General features: G+C 35.5%; 1 protein-coding gene across 1 annotated transcript; it reads left to right on the forward strand.

Moving 5' to 3' along the window:
• The first annotated feature begins 1,291 nt into the window (after window positions 1-1,291).
• LOC141664457 (ribosomal RNA small subunit methyltransferase, chloroplastic-like) lies at window positions 1,292-16,698 on the forward strand. The gene is made up of 6 exons (XM_074470412.1): window positions 1,292-1,330; window positions 8,120-8,176; window positions 8,745-8,801; window positions 16,251-16,304; window positions 16,414-16,524; window positions 16,603-16,698. Exons 1-6 carry the CDS (start codon window positions 1,292-1,294, stop codon window positions 16,696-16,698), a joined length of 414 nt encoding a protein of 137 aa, XP_074326513.1.
• Window positions 16,699-17,430: the final 732 nt, after the last annotated feature.

The raw sequence follows: 17,430 nt of genomic DNA on the forward strand, positions 1-17,430 counted from the left end.
CCCAAGCTTAAAAAACAACTTAACAAATTCCTTTTCCCATGCCTTAGCAGAGGAAACCATCCCTTCCTGCAGAGTCCCAAACTCAAAATCTATGGTCTTAGACAACTTGACATCAGAAGTATGCAATACAGAGAGTTTAGCATTGATATCATCCAAAGATGAACAGACATACTTCCTAAACAACTCAAAAGAAGCATTTAGAATACTAACTTCAGAAGTTAGTGATCCAAGAGTTTTGACAGAAGCAAAATGCTGATTAAGATTAGCCAAAGCAGCAGAATTTTCATTTAATTTGATCAACAGAGAATTAAGAAGAGTATTGGTAGGCTGATCAAAGGGGTCTGAGGCATAATTAGGAGACTTAGGAATACCACCAACATTCCTAGAGGCATCATCAAAAACTAACTCATTGGACTCAGAGACAACTAAACCATTTAAGGTTAATACTGACAAGTCAAAAACTACAGAAATCTTATCAGACACAGAAGCAGGGGTCAAGGCACAAAAATATTCAAATACTCGAGACAAAAGACCAGGGTATGGTAAATGCATAGAACCATGCTTGGCACAGTGACCCATATTGGATATAATCAAGGAAGCAACATTGCACTGAATCTTTTTAACAAAAACAGACATAAGAATACAATCTTGGAAAGTGACTCTATCACGACCAGATTTACGAGGCATAACATTCGTATGAAATAAACGAAACAAAACAAGAGAAACTGGGGTTAAATCATTTACCGAAGGTTTGACTGACACCGAAACAAAATTGTCTCCAAGAATGACCTTGAGCTGTTCCTCGTACTGGAGACCAGGAATGTCTTGAAACGCTTGATGAGTTGTCGACGGACAAACTCCCTTGTCAGAAACACCAGTAAGCCGTGCCAGAAGATCGGCCTTAAAACAAACAGGATTCCCTTGGACTTCTGAAAACACAATATTTCCATCCAAAATACGAAGCTTGGCATAGAATTCTTTCACTAACTCGGGATAAATAATCTCCGGGGGCGACAACAATGACGAACAACCAACTGAATCAAACAAACCCACAATACCGATTTTCTTCAGAAGATCCAGATCACACAGGCGTTCCTTCAGAATCAACTTTGACATCACTTTCGTCGAAGTAGTCTCCTTTGCATGTCGCTCAAAAGAACTATCAGTCGTTCCGCTTGATACTTCCGGTTCAAAATTACCGACCCGTTGACGCTTGGAACCTGAAGCCGCATCAGTTGGGGTACGTTGAGCGGTAGATCGAGAACGAGTGAAAGGGGTAGATTTGCGTGCCATGGATAGAGGCGAGAAAATAGAAAAGAAATGGAGAAAGGTTTTCGATTGTGTTTGAGAGAGAGAAGATGAATAGGAAACTGAAAGGGTTAAGAAGATTAGGTTAAATAAAAAAATGAGAATTGAAGAGATAGAGATTGAAAAGAAGTCGAAGAGATGCATGACAGAAGTTATGTACTGAAAGAGTAATACATGCACGAGTTTCAAGGATATGAAAAGTCTAATCAAAAGATTTACAAAATCTAACACTCTTTACACGCATAAACACACGGAAAAAAAATATAAAAAAAATAAAACACAAATTCAGAAACAGAAACGCAAGGTGAAATTAACACGGAACCTAATAAATACACAACAAATATTCAAATATTATGACATAATTCACATATAATCACATAAATCATGTAATAAATTACAGAGAACACATACCTAATTCACGACGCATTTTACAAAATCTATCTTCAGCTAAAGGCTTAGTGAAGATATCTGCACGCTGTTTCTCAGTAGAAATATAAATAAGCTCAATATTACCTTTAGAAACATTATCTCGTAGAAAATGGTGACGAACATCAATATGCTTAGTACGAGAATGCATAACAGGATTTTTAGAGATATTAATTGCAGAGGTATTATCACAATAAATAGGAATATTTGAGTAAGAAATACCAAAATCCTGCAATGTTTGTTGCATCCACAAAATTTGAGCACAGCAACTTCCAGCTGCAATGTACTCTCCTTCAGCTGTAGAGAGAGCTACTGAAGTTTGCTTTTTACTATGCCATGCAACTAAACAATCTCCTAAAAATTCACAAGCACCACTTGTGCTTTTTCTATCAACCTGTGACCCTGCATAGTCAGCATCTGAAAAACCGATTAAGTCAAAGGAAGAGGAGCTTGGATAAAATAATCCCAAGTCACTCGTACCTTTCAAATATTTAAAAATACGTTTAACGGCATTCAAATGAGATTCTTTAGGTTGAGATTGAAAACGAGCACACAAGCATACACTATACATAATGTCAGGTCGTGAGGCAGTTAAATATAACAATGAACCAATCATACCTCGAAATTTAGTGACATCTACAGGTGTACCTTGTTCATCCTTAGTAAGCTTAACTGAAGTACTCATCGGAGTTGATTTAGGTGTGACATGATCAAGTGCAAACCTTTTGAGTAAATCCTTTATGTACTTGCCTTGGTGAATAAATATTCCTGCATTAGACTGATTAATTTGCAAACCTAGAAAGTACTGCAATTCACCCATCAAACTCATATCGAATTCCTTATGCATGCAATCAGAAAACCACTTACACAAAGATTCGTTAGAAGATCCAAATACTATATCATCAACATAAACTTGTACTAAAAGAAAGTTATCACGTTTATGAAAAATAAAGAGAGTTGGATCGAGTGTACCGCGAATGAAACCATTGTTCACAAGAAATTGACTGAGACGCTCGTACCAACAACGAGGGGACTGTCTCAATCCATAGACAGATTTCTTGAGCTTGTAAACATAGTTAGGGTACTTCTCATGAATGAAACCTGGAGGCTGCTTCACGTAGACTTCTTCCTTGAGATAGCCATTTAGAAATGCGCTTTTGACGTCCATCTGATAGAGCTTGAACTTCTTGTGAGCTGCAAAGGCCATTAAGATTCGAATAGCTTCTAAACGAGCTACTGGAGCATATGTCTCGTCGTAATCAATTCCTTCCTGCTGGTTGTATCCCTGAGCAACCAAACGAGTTTTATTTCGAATAATGTTGCCATCTTCATCCTTCTTATTCTTGAAAACCCAGCGAGTACCAATGATCTTGGCATCCTGAGGAGGTGGGACGAGTTCCCAAACATCACAACGCTCGAACTGGTTCAATTCCTCCTGCATTGCAACATAACAATGTTCGTCTGCAACTGCTTCTTGAGCATTCTTTGGTTCAAATTTAGCAACAAAAGCACAGAATGCACATAGATTATGAAGTCTGCTTCGAGTAGAAATCCCTTGATCTAAATCAGTAAGAAGATTATCTGGTGGATGATTCTTCACAGTCCTAGAAGACTTAGGAAGTTGAATATTACTCATTTCTTCCTCATTAGAATTGTCTGCCTGGAAATGAATAGGAGTTGTCTCATTCAAAAGAGACTGCCTCATTTCCGCTTGTGAAGATTTATCCAGAGGAGTAACAGAATTCAAATTTGAAACACTATCGGGAGTCTTTGGAGAGCCAGAAGATTCAACTGAGGCTTGAGTAGATCCTGCAGAATTATCAGAAGACTGAAATGGACCTGGAGAGTCTTGACTGTTTGATTTGTCAGAATGAGACTGACTCTTTTCAGAATGAGACTGTCTCATTTGGGAATGAGACGCTAGATCCGCAGTGTCTTCATCAATTTGAGATATATTCCTTGAGGATTCATTGAATGTAATATTGATGGATTCTTCTACTTTGTTCTTGACAGAATTATAAACACGATAAGCTTTGCTTGTAGTAGAATATCCCGAGAAGATTCCTTCCGTAGATTTCGCATCGAACTTGCCTCGATTATTTTGAGTATCTAAAATAAAACACTTGGAACCAAATACTCGAAAATAACTAATGTTAGGAGTCCTTTTCTTAAGCAATTCATACGGGGTTTTAAGCAAAATAGGACGAATAAGTACTCTATTTAAAACATAACAGGATGTGTACCGCTTCAGCCCAAAATTTTCTTGGAAGCTTACTCTCATGCAGTAGAGTTCTGGCAGTTTCCTGTAGAGTCCTGTTCTTGCGTTCTACTACTCCGTTTTGCTGAGGAGTTCGAGGAGCTGAGAATTCATGAGTGATTCCTCTTGATTTACAGAAGGTTATAAAATCCTTCTCGAATTCACCTCCATGATCACTACGAATAGTCTTGAGCTTAAATGAATACTTAGTCTCAAGGTTAGTAATAAGATCCTTGAATTCACTAAAAGCTTCATCTTTAGTACGCAAGAATAACACCCAAGTAAAACGAGAATAATCATCTACTATAACAAAAGCATAATTCTTACCTCCCAAACTTACATACCTTTCTGGACCGAAGAGATCTAAATGAAGGAGCTGCAAAGGAACAGAAGTTGATACTTTATTCTTGGCAGTAAAGGAAGTTTTCACCTGTTTTCCAAGTTGGCAAGCTGAACAAGGTTCTATTTTCTTGTACTTCAGCTTTGGTAGACCTCTAACCAGATCATGAGAAGATATCTTCCGAAGAAGATCCATGTGAACATGGCCAAGACGTCTATGCCACAGGTCTTGTTGTTCTTGAACGGTAGCTAGACAAATTTCTTCTTGCTGTTCATCAAAATCTAATACAAAAATATTTCCTTTTCTTTTGGCAACTAAAGCAAACTCGTTAGTATGAGTACCAATATAGCATACATCTTTATCGAACTTAACCTTATGACCAGCATCAGTAAGTTGACTTACACTAATGAGATTATATTTCAAACCATCAACTAAACGAACATTAGAAATAGCAAACCTGTCATTACCAATGGTGCCTTTTCCAATAATTCTGACGGTGTTTGAATCTCCAAGAGTAACTAAGCCACCTTCCTTGGCAACTAGAGATAGAAACTTGGATTTATCACCTGTCATGTGACGTGAACAACCACTGTCGATGATCCATTTATTTCGCGGAACATGGACCTTCAAACAAACCTGCAAAAATTGCTTTATGTCTTAGGTACCCACTTAACCTTGGGTCCTGGTTGGTTAGTTTCACAAATCTTATATAAATGTCTATCTGATTTCTTGATCCACATCTGAACAATATTAACAGAAGTATTAGCAGATTTATATCTAGTAGACGATTTATAAGATGAGTTAGTGGAGTGGCCCTTGATACCACATAATCTAGATTCAGATGTAGGGTGGCCAGCTTTGCCATAGTCTTGACATTTTTCATAAGGCATCTTATATTTCATAGGAGCTCGCTTATAACCGCCTTGAAATGCACGTTTCTTGATTGACTCACATCCTAATCCTCCTTTATCAAGAGAAGATTTTTGTTCACCAAGAAGAGCATTCAAAGTTCCTTCTCCATGAAAACATTTAGCTAAATCCTTTTCAAGCTGTTCGACTTTCTGCTTTAATTCAGGAACAAGGGGATCAGGAGCACTGTCTTCTTTAACGGTTTCTGAATCAACAGATATTGACTCTTTCTTCAAAGCTTCAAGGCATACATCCTTCATCTCAATCTCATTTTTGAGATATTGATTTTCTTCAGTAAGTTTTGAAACCCTTTCAAGCAATGATTTGTTCTCAGCAACTAGGGCTTCTTCCTTCATGAGGTCATCCATTTCACTAAGAACTTCACTTAAAGCTTGCTTTAAATAAGCATTCTTTTCTTTCAACTTCTTAACCTGGACCTGCAAATTTAAAATAGACGAAGATATATTTGAATTATACTTAATATTCTGTACCTCATCATTATCACTGGAGTTGTCCTCTAGTCCAGCAAAGCAAAGTTGAGCAACTTCATCGTCTGAATCGATCTCCACATCAGATTCATCATCACTCCAGGTAATTAATGCCTTCTTTTTGTTCTTCAGCTTGTAGCAGTCCTTTTTGAAGTGCCCTTTCTTTCCACACTCAAAACAAGTATCCTTGCTTTGATTCACTTTAACCTCCTTGCTCGGATTAGATTTGAAGTCCTTCTTCGGAAACTGTGACTTCATAGGTCGTTTGGAAACATTCCGTTTGGCAAGAAATTTATGAAACTTCTTTGTTAGAAGAGCAATCTCTTCATCAGAATCATCAGGAGACTCATCTGCATCTGCATTAAGTGCAAGAGTTTTTTTACGAGGAGCTTCATCTTCTTCATCATATCTACGAAGCTGATTTTCGAATTCCTCCAATTCACTGAACAGTGTTAGAGTATCCATAGTCGAAAGCAGTGTTGAATCCTGCAGAATGGTAACCTTTGGAGCAAACTTCTTTGGCATTGCTCTGAGGATTTTCCTATTAATCTCAGATTGAGGAATGATCCTTTCCAGAAGTGAGATGGAGTTCATCAATGTCAGAAACCTCCCTTGAGCATCTCGCACGCTTTCATCTTTTTCCAACCTGAAACCTTCATAGTCACTCATTAGCATACTTAATTTTACTTCACGTACCTTAGACGTGCCTTCGTGGCTGACTTTGATCGTATCCCAAATCTGCTTGGCAGTAGTACATGCTGAAACTTTTCTTAATTTTGTAGCTACCATGCCATTGAGAAGTGAGTTCATAGTTTTAGCATTGGAATTCATTGCGTTCACTTCTTCGGGAGAGAGATCCTTGAGAGATTTTGGCTTTCCTTCTTTCATAGGAATTATGAAACCATTTTCTACAGCATCCCATTCAAATGCATCACGCTGGAGAAAGATTTTCATTCGAAACTTCCAGTCATTGTAGTTTTCAGCACCATGAAGCAGTGGTGGATAATTGTTTGAATACCTATCTGGTTGAGCCATGGATCGCTAGCAAAATAAACACTAAAAAGAGAATTAAGTGCACCTGCTCTGATACCAAATGAAATTCGATGGCTCGATAGATAAAATAATATTCTAACTGTCAAGGCAAATGGGACAGTCTCTTATGCAAATGGGACAGTCCCTCTACAAATGAGACAGGGTATGAGACAGTCTCAATAACACTGCAGAAAATAAAGAACAGAAATAAAATGCAGAATGCTGAAAACTGAAAAGTAAAAACACCAGAAGTTTTCACTTGGTTCGGCCCCTACACCTAGTCTATGGCCTACATCCAAGTCCCCATGCCAACTAGCATAGAGAAAGTATTATATCAACTTTAATAAAAGAACTTACAGTCTTTTCCTTGATTACAAATATAGCACCTGAAAGAAACCCTTTCCCAAGCTACCTTGCTACCTAGCCCACTGCTATTCCTTAGCCTTCTAGCTACCTTGCTATACTTTAAAATCAAGCTTGCCACAACCCGGCACAAAGTTGATATGAATACACTATTCAGTTACAAGAATAAACAAATTGATTACAACTCAAACTAGGTTTCTTGTTTTTCTGGATATGAATATCTCGGGTATGAAACAAGAAAATAATTTCAGATGATGAAGGATTCTCGTGAAAGTGTTAGTTACAAATCTGAAATGAAGAGTTGTATTTATAAGCAAAGTTCTAACAGATTTATTTTCAAACACAAGATAAGGTTGGAAGATAAGTTTGTTTGAAAATATTTTGAATAAATCTTTGAAACTAATCTGTTAGTACGTTTGAAAATGATAAATTAAGTAAAGAGATAAGGCTTGAGAGATTTTAAACTTGATTTATAAGATAAGGTGGTGAGTTTGTTTGAGATAAGGTTTATCCAGATAAACAAGATTTACACAAAACCCTAACAAACCTAATCCTGAGAAATAGCCTCTGCTGGAACTTCTGAACAAACTGCAAACTCTGGACTCTAAACTGCTGTCTGATATGTTGCAATCTGAATATCATCATAAACTCGTAGATTAACAGTTATGAGTTAAAGTTTCGATCTTGATTAAGTACTATCTGTAGTATGGATTACAGAATTCCGACTTAAAAATAACTGAATACTGGATTCTTTTTCGTCAAGGTGTATTGACATGAACAAATATGCTTAAAGGAAAGACATGTAACAAATGTAGAGTCCAGATTGTAAAATGCTAATGGTCGACGTTTCATATATGTACATTACTTATAATTTCTAAGTACCTTATCTTGAGGGATATTATTAAGTTGATTGCAAGTAGAGAAGAACATGGGGATATAGATCAAATGTGAAAGTTCTCATTTCTATTTGTTTATGTTTTTTACATTGGCGTGTAGGACCCTTACATGGCTGAACTTGTGAGAGAAAGGTTTGCGAATATCGACAATGTCAAGGTATAAAACCTCTTCCTTTCTCTTTATATTTTTATCTGCCGTGCAATATTCTTTGTGAGCATGATTAGTGTCACTGATCTTTCTCTTCTTGATAAGTTTTGGTTGCCATGGCTTTCTGGTATTGAACCGGTGATGCTTAATTGTGGTAGTAGAATATAGATTCTTAAAAGAGTTCCTTTTGGTTTCAACCCATGTTTTACTTTGTTATGATTGTGTGATATTACCGAGTTGTAGCAATATATATTGAGTTAAAACATCTTCAATACGCTCCCATTTGTTACCTTATTTGGAAGGTAATTCATTGGATAGAAGTTCACGATGTGCTAAGGTGAAACTTCTATCTCTCTGACTTCTTTCTAATTCTTCATATTTTCTTTATTTGGTAAGCGTCAAGGTGAAATTTTTTCGGTATCTCTTCTGGCCAAATTGTTCTCTGTATTGCACTTCTTCATATGTATTCTGATGTCAAATGTTAAATGCTGAAAAGCGTAACTTAGCCAACTTGGCTAATATATATACTTTCAGAATTACAAATTTTAAGATAGCTAATTTAGCTAATATTTTGCAGGTAGTCTCTAAACTTCCGTTTAATATCAGTACAGATGTAATTAAGCTTCTTCTTCCGGTGGGAGATATTTTGTCAGAAGTTGTTCTCTTGCTTAAGATTCGAATTACTTCTTCGAATTTTAAAATTTGTTTCCAAACATCATCTGCCTTCTATATGTTATTAAAAAAATTAGAAACTTGATGTGTTTGTTTTGTTGATTCATCTGATATTAAGGTTTTTTATATCATAATCCTCTGTTAACTACCAAGTACTAACTGCATTTTAATTACTTATTGTTGCATAAGAGAAAGAATTGTATGTAGAGATAGGGGCGGGCACTTGTTGTACAGCAGTCATGAAGTATTGTGAAATCTGAGAATACATTATTTGTATGTACTCACTCAGATATTGGCTGAGTTGGTTTAAGGTGCCAGATAAAGGGTTCAAAGTTCAAACCTTAGTATCAACAATTACCAATTTATTTTATTTTAACTATTTTGGAATTTGTTCTTTTTTTATTAAAATCGTTAGACCACCTGAATATAATGCTACCTTGCTCTTGGAGAGCCCAAATACTCTAGTCTGTTATCAAAATTATAGTTGTTAATCTGTGTTTATGAAATTTAATTTAACTTCAAGAATCTAAGATAAACTAAGACTATTTCTATATAATGTAGGATGTAGTGAGTCTACTAAGAAATAGCTAGCTTACAGATTTTGAATAAAATAGCTTATAAGTAGATAGTATATTGTCACTGATCCTTTTTATTGAATGTTGTTTTTAGGAGGAAGCGGCTTTAGGTCTGGTGGATCCATCTTTGCGAACATCTAAATATCGACCTATAAATGTTTTCATCAATTTTTATTCAGGTAATTTGCCTGATAAAAACATTATCGACTTAGCAACACAAAAGTATGCCTATTGAAGATATTCTTCTTTAACACCCCCTTCCTCCTACATTTTTTTCCTAGAGGGTGTTAGAGGGCGTTGCTTTGTACATTCTGTAATTTAGTATCACGGTGTAATGTAAAAGGATTTTCTGCCTCATGATTGTGTTAGCAATCTTGTACGATAAAGACATTGTTATATATATATATTGAATATATAACTACTTCACAAAAACATTGTTAATTCTTAAATCACATAAGCATATGAGAATTAACAATTAAATTAGGAGAAGGGTTTGAGAAAACAAACAGAGATTGGATTTAATCTCGAGTCCAGAAAACTGTCTCCTTAAAGCAGTTTCGCCCCGCACCATCCGTATTTAGCGACCTGCTTCCCAGGATAAAACGAGATACTAGTATAATCGATAGATCGAATATACTCTCAGCGAACTTGAACTGAGCCCGAGAACTATCACCGGAATATTGGAAAAATTTAAGACTAAAGAGACCAAGAATGAAAGAGATGACTCTTATTTTCTTGACTTAATAAAACTGGTGCCCTAAGACTCTATTTATAAAGAGAGGCTTGAAAGGACTTGTTTTTCTTTTCGATGTGGTACATGGTATTTATAAGAAAAACTAAGGAATAGGTTTGTGCTACTCTCGATGTGGTACAAAACCACTTTTCATATTAAAAGGTAAAACTTTGGAACATCAGTTCTCATTCACCTTTTACTCATTTTGAGCGTGTTAATATGCGTTGGAATCCCCTCGAAGAGAAGAATACGTTCCAATAAATACACACCACTAACACATAATGTGTCTCACTCATATAGAGTCTCAAAATGATTCACAACTTAGTCTAAAATACTAAGTTTGTCCAACAATCCCCCACAAATGAGATTGATGGTCCAGTAGCACGCACCACATAGACACCACATAGACAGACAGACGCGGAGCTTGACTTGGTGATAGTTCCGGCGGTCAGATATAGCATACGATAGGTAGAGAATGCTCCTTGAACCTTCGCTCGAGTAAGTATATCGACTTTACTGGTAGACAGTATGACGCGATGTCCTTGAACTGTTCGACCGTTTGTGTAAATGATGACATACTCATCACTATATCTTTCCTGACTCATTCAGTTCTCATGATTATGTCCATTTTGGCCCTGGAACATCGTCCTGGTTCTGCAAGAGTTTCTAAAGAATTGTGCCTCGCAATTCTCCTTTGAAGCGGCCATACTTCTCTCTTACATAGGTGATCTTTATCTTATAGAGTAACCCGCGTTTACCCAACCGAATATTATGTATTCAAACTTGAAATCCTTGTATTCGTCAAAGATCATTAAAAGCATAAAGCTTAACCTCGTACCTTACGGGTCTCACTGTTTCATCATCATAGAAATAGGCCAGGGGTTACCCCCACAGTGATTTGGTCATCATGATTTAGTTGTCCCATTGAACCAAGTTCTTGGGATCTCCAGTCAGCAAGGTTGGGTGTCCACCATGACGCCGTTAAGCAATAGGCAAGGCTCATTCCTCTCGATGATTTGACAACTATCTCTCGGTCTAACTAGATTCTCTTGTCTTAAACAGATTTGCTCAGTTTAACCATCTGGTTAGTGGATCCAAACATTATCATTTGACTTTACCTAGTCAATCATGATAATTCTTGTTGAGAATAGTTGTTTAATGGTATTATGTCCTCATCATAGATGTGAGACATACCATTTCATACACAATAATGTGATCTCCCAATTTGCATATTGATTACACGATATATGCATATTGAAGACACATTTTCCTTGTCATTTAGGAATATCCTTACAAAGTGGCTACTCGGCCTTTTAACTGCATTTATTTTATACACCAGACTCGTATTCCATCATGAATCGAGCTAAGTTTAGGATTTCCATGACACGACTGCTAAGTGTGAAATGTATTCTCGAATGACTTTTAAGTTCTTAAAGTCAAATATATAATTTACATACTATATTCACATAGTACAATTAGATATCTTTCGTATTGAAGTCCAAGCTCACGAGCACATATCATACAACTTAAATCTCATTGCAATCACTTCCAAGTGACCAATTTCCATTGTACTCGTGCATCTACCCAGTTTACCAACTGTGTAGCCTATGTCTAATTTTGTACAATTTTAAAAAGTACAACAGACTTGCAATCCTTCTTGAGAGATCCTTGTTCATCTACGCTTGGATATATATAAATCCATTCCAGCTATGACAACTTTAGCTTCGTTGACCTCTTCAAAATTCACATCACCAACATGTGACATGTATCATCTAAAAGTTTTAAAGTCACGAAGATTGTAATCTTCAAATCAAAACTTTTCAATCTCATCAAGATTTTCAGAGATGATCCTCTTGTCATTACTTCTCGTAATGATCAGATCACTCACATGCAATCAATTATGACTTGCATATCATGTGTAAATAACACATGCACACTTGTCAATTCTCTGATTTTGAATCAGTTTGACATCTCATATTGACATATTTCATATTTATGAAATAACTTTACTAGTTATTACTTAAGGCTTCACTTGTTATTGATATTACCAGCTTTTAGCGTCCCAAAAACCAGCAATTTCAGTTTGCATCATTACCGAGTTTAAGCGTCCTTAAACTGGCAATCCTTATTCACATAGCAACCAATATTGAGCGTCCTCAAAATGGCAACCATGTCATTTATTTGAAGCCATTGCTTATCATAGCAATATCAAATTTAATATGCCATTATTTCGTGTCAATGTTGTTTCACTCAACATGATCACCGAAAATACAGATTTTCTACTCTTGCTTTATCTAGAGCAACCCTCGGGTTCACGTATATAGATATTTCTCCAAATATCTATTTAGAAAAGCCATCTCAATGTTCATTGATGCACTTTTAAATTTCACAATACGATAATTTTAGTATCATCTTAATGAACCTTATTCTCAAACTCGAGAATATTTCATAAATTATATAAGGTCATCACTTTCGACTGTAATATTTTTTGTATCAGTCTGACCTTATACTTCCTTCAGACCCAGATATATTTTCCCAATTTACAAATTCATTTGGATCCTAATGCTTCTATCTCGTAAGAAGATCTATATATTTTTTTTTTAAACAAGATTCCGTCAAACAGAACCACTCTCTCTATTTCTTAACATCCTTTCCCCCACAAAGGACATAGAGAGAACATGCACAATCCATTTTCTAGTACACGTGCTAGAAAATCTTGATTTATTGACTCTCAGTAATAGTCAAATTTTCTCTTGATATATTCACTTATCAAGAAATTATACGTGAAGCGCATTGCTTCTATTAAATTTACGAGTTCACCTTCAAGCAAATTATCAAGACATTCAGGATTAGCAATTATCCAAGTCTTTTACTCTCTGCAGGTTCATCCTCACATTCATCCAATAACTCGTAAGTTCATTTAGATGACTTTTAATTACAGATCTACTAGGATCTACTAGCTTATCACATAAGCATTCCTAAACTCTGTAATAGTATTCTTACGAATCTCAAAAATTAGATTCATATATCGGATATTATTAGACTCAACCATTGTCTATGTATCCATCCAAAATATCTCAATTGATTTTGGATCTCATGCTACCAACAGAGGTATTGATATCAAGTTTCGAGATACCCCACATTTCAATTATTTTCAAGAATGTTTCATTACATTCCACTATTCATAGAAAATTCAATAATTTTCTATTTTAGATACCCCCACAATTTTAATATTTTACAGAATGTCAGAAAATATTCCAAAACTAATAGGAAATTTAATTATTTCCTTCTGTGGTATCATGTTTAAGGACCGATTAGCCCTTCGTAACTAATATCCTCAAATTCAGTGATAGTCTGAGCTGATCACAATCATTTTGCATCTTTCTCAGAGCGCAACTCAAGTCTGCATCTACTCCATTTATATAATACGAGTAAGGTGCAACGACCTCATGAATATTCACGTTGCAAACAGAATTTGCACGGTGATTATTCATCATCAAATTTATTCTCAACCATCTTAATTATCTGTATTAAGTTGGATTTACCCTTGAGTTTATAGAGCACACATCTCTCTATTTAGATTCAATATTGACTCGACTACGAGTACGAGTGACAAATGTTTTACTATCAAACTAGACAGTAAACACGTATCGTGTCACTACCTCTCATCTGAGCAGGTTTTACGTTATTCATTAAAACCTATAAGATTTTAATATCATGTTAAAAGAACTTCCCGTAGTTCTTATCATTAAAAATTCAATTACCGAATTTCTCGAAAATATTTACATGGTTCACACGAACCTACATTTATGGCTCACCTACTGGTACAACCAGAAAAGGCCCAAGGAAGAACATAAATCTTCAATAAATCCACATTCAGTGATCCTTGATCAACTGATGCGTTAGGGTTAACAACTTTCCGGATTCTCTCCGAAGTTCAGCATAAATACTGATATCAATATTCGTCGTATTAAGTATCACATGGATCACTATAATAGGCTCGTGTGTCACTGCCGCAGCAGACCGACACCAACACGTGAAATTACTATTTAACTGGAGGAAAAATCCAACCAGAAAAATATTATTTATCTGCCGACCCATAACCTGTACTCCAGGCCCATTAGGTTTTTTAATGTGGAGAATCCTGAGCAATTGTAAATCTGGTTCACTTCAGCTGCGCACCTCGTCACATTATTTAACAACAAACATGTTACTGCATTCTATCCAGTATTACAAGTTTGTGATATAACTCCATTATTAAAGATTAAACAATAATAATTGATGCCTTATCATCACTCAACAATGATTAAAAAAAAATTAATCACCAAATAATCAAGTTCCATCATGAAGGGTCACATTTATGTAGCCATATCATTTAATTGCATAGCAATATCATGTTATGAACTTGCAAACATGCATGTAAACTATAGCATATATGATTCTTGTATCAGTGAACTAATAATTCCAAAATCAATTCAGAATTAAGAAATCAATCACCATGTTAACAAAACATAATAAGCTATCCATTAATAGCAAAAACATGGACGAATTATAAATTTGGGTTTAATCTACCAATTTATAATGATCAACCCGAAAGAGATGTCACCAAATATGTCCACTTGAATATAAGTTGATCATAAATCAATAACCATTAAAGCATCAATAGCCTTATAAGAAACCAATTATCCAACAACTTTGTGCTTACTTTTGCCTCGTACCTGTTATGCTTAAACAAAGCACCACTTAAAATCGAATTTATATTAATTTCAAGCACATGGCAACAAGTGATCAAAGAAATTAACGCACTAAATTTAATTTAATTAATGAGGCAAATAATGGCCACTCATATACCCATAAATAAATCCAATTTAAACAATCAAATTGACTTTTGCGTCTACTCACAATAAAGTATGAAAATTGAAGAAGACTGCTTTAAGATTGTTAGCAATCTTGTACGATAAAGACATTGTTATATATATATATTGAATATATAACTACTTCACAAAAACATTGTTAATTCTTAAATCACATAAGCATATGAGAATTAACAATTAAATTAGGAGAAGGGTTTGAGAAAACAAACAGAGATTGGATTTAATCTCGAGTCCAGAAAACTGTCTCCTTAAAGCAGTTTCGCCCCGCACCATCCGTATTTAGCGACCTGCTTCCCAGGATAAAACGAGATACTAGTATAATCGATAGATCGAATATACTCTCAGCGAACTTGAACTGAGCCCGAGAACTATCACCGGAATATTGGAAAAATTTAAGACTAAAGAGACCAAGAATGAAAGAGATGACTCTTATTTTCTTGACTTAATAAAACTGGTGCCCTAAGACTCTATTTATAAAGAGAGGCTTGAAAGGACTTGTTTTTCTTTTCGATGTGGTACATGGTATTTATAAGAAAAACTAAGGAATAGGTTTGTGCTACTCTCGATGTGGTACAAAACCACTTTTCATATTAAAAGGTAAAACTTTGGAACATCAGTTCTCATTCACCTTTTACTCATTTTGAGCGTGTTAATATGCGTTGGAATCCCCTCGAAGAGAAGAATACGTTCCAATAAATACACACCACTAACACATAATGTGTCTCACTCATATAGAGTCTCAAAATGATTCACAACTTAGTCTAAAATACTAAGTTTGTCCAACAGATTGTTCTACTCACATGAAGGAATCAATATAAAATACTAGAATATATACCGCGGACTTATGAATTTATCTGCAGAAGTAGCCATTTTAACTTGAGCCACAGTTCAGATGCATAAATTGGAATTGAAACATGTAAATTAGCTCGACTTCTGCATCTAGCAAAATTACAAAAGCAAGGCATTATTCCAAACCAATTGGCTCAATTATATAGGATAGGAGAGTAGAGTGGTTTGAGTAGGTGCACCTTAGTTGCTTACTATAGGAAATCCTACCTAGAGCAGTTGCTAACTAAATAATTTTCTACCTAGAGCAAGAACATGTACTAGATGTATATATCCAGCTCTGTTTAGTATTTACTGAGGACTCAGTATTCATGTTTGTGTTTCTTCGTATCAAGGCATAGGTTACTCACTCAGTAAGCTGACCAGTATTTATTCTTTTATAGGTTGATGCAGCAGTAGTTGCATTCAGGCTGAAGCAAGCTGTAGACTACCCTGCGGTTTCCTCAACAAAAAGCTTTTTCTCAATAGTCTGAACCAACTCAGAATGTATCAATAGCTTTATGTTGACCTTGTTAACCTTACAGGTGCTTCTCTCTTCTGGTTTAGGTAAATTCTGCATTTAACGGGAAGCGTAAGATGTTGAGGAAATCACTCCAGCACATATGCTCATCTTCTGAGATTGAAGAAGCACTAAGAAACATTAACCTACAAGCAACAGTAAGATAAAAAAAAAGTTGTATAAAAATGGATTATTGGTATTCACATTTCCCTTACTCCGTACAATTATTCATGCAGTCGAGACCAGAAGAGCTGACAATAGAAGATTTTGTGAATTTGCATGGAGTGATTGTCAAGAATAGCATGTTTGCCTATGATGATCTTGAAGATTAATACCCCTTGCAAACATACCACTGTTTGGCGAGTTTGCTAAGACTATGGGCTCAACATGGGAACTCATAAATCATAATGATCGTCTGTAGACTATACATAACCTGAGATGCAGATTTTGTAGCTGCAAGAGCATCTATTCCTCTATGACCATATTTACAGGAAGATGTTCATCAGCATATAGTCGGGATGGGATTCGGAAAATTGCAACCTGTCACCAGAGAACTTCACATAGAGAGAAAGATTCAGGTTTCTCTTGCCATATCATGCTTCCACATCTGAATATAATTCCGAGATAGATTCTTTAACTTGTTATATCTGTAAATTCTTAATCAATTAACATTATATCAACTTGGTTGTGAGTTATGACATTCCATGTTCATAGACGCAAGGGCAAGACTCAAGTGGATCTTTCTTTTTTTGATGATTCTGATTGAAGGCCCCTTTTATGATGAAGGGGGGAGAAACTATATTTTTAAGACGATGTTTCATTTGGTTGTTTCATTTAGTTTTAAGACTATGTTTATACTATGGTGTTTGAACTTTATTTTTGGATGGTTTTGTGTGTTTAACTGATATATTCTTGATTATGTGATGTGTTTAGATAACAACGGGACATCCTGGTTTATGGATGGGTTGTTATGCTAAGTGATTGTGATTTATGGATGGGTTGTTATGTTAGATGATTATAATTTATATGTTAATTGATTAAGTGTTTGAGACTGTTTTATTCAT

Source organism: Apium graveolens, chromosome 6, assembly GCF_009905375.1.
Source record: "Apium graveolens cultivar Ventura chromosome 6, ASM990537v1, whole genome shotgun sequence".
Lineage (NCBI taxonomy): Eukaryota > Viridiplantae > Streptophyta > Magnoliopsida > Apiales > Apiaceae > Apium > Apium graveolens.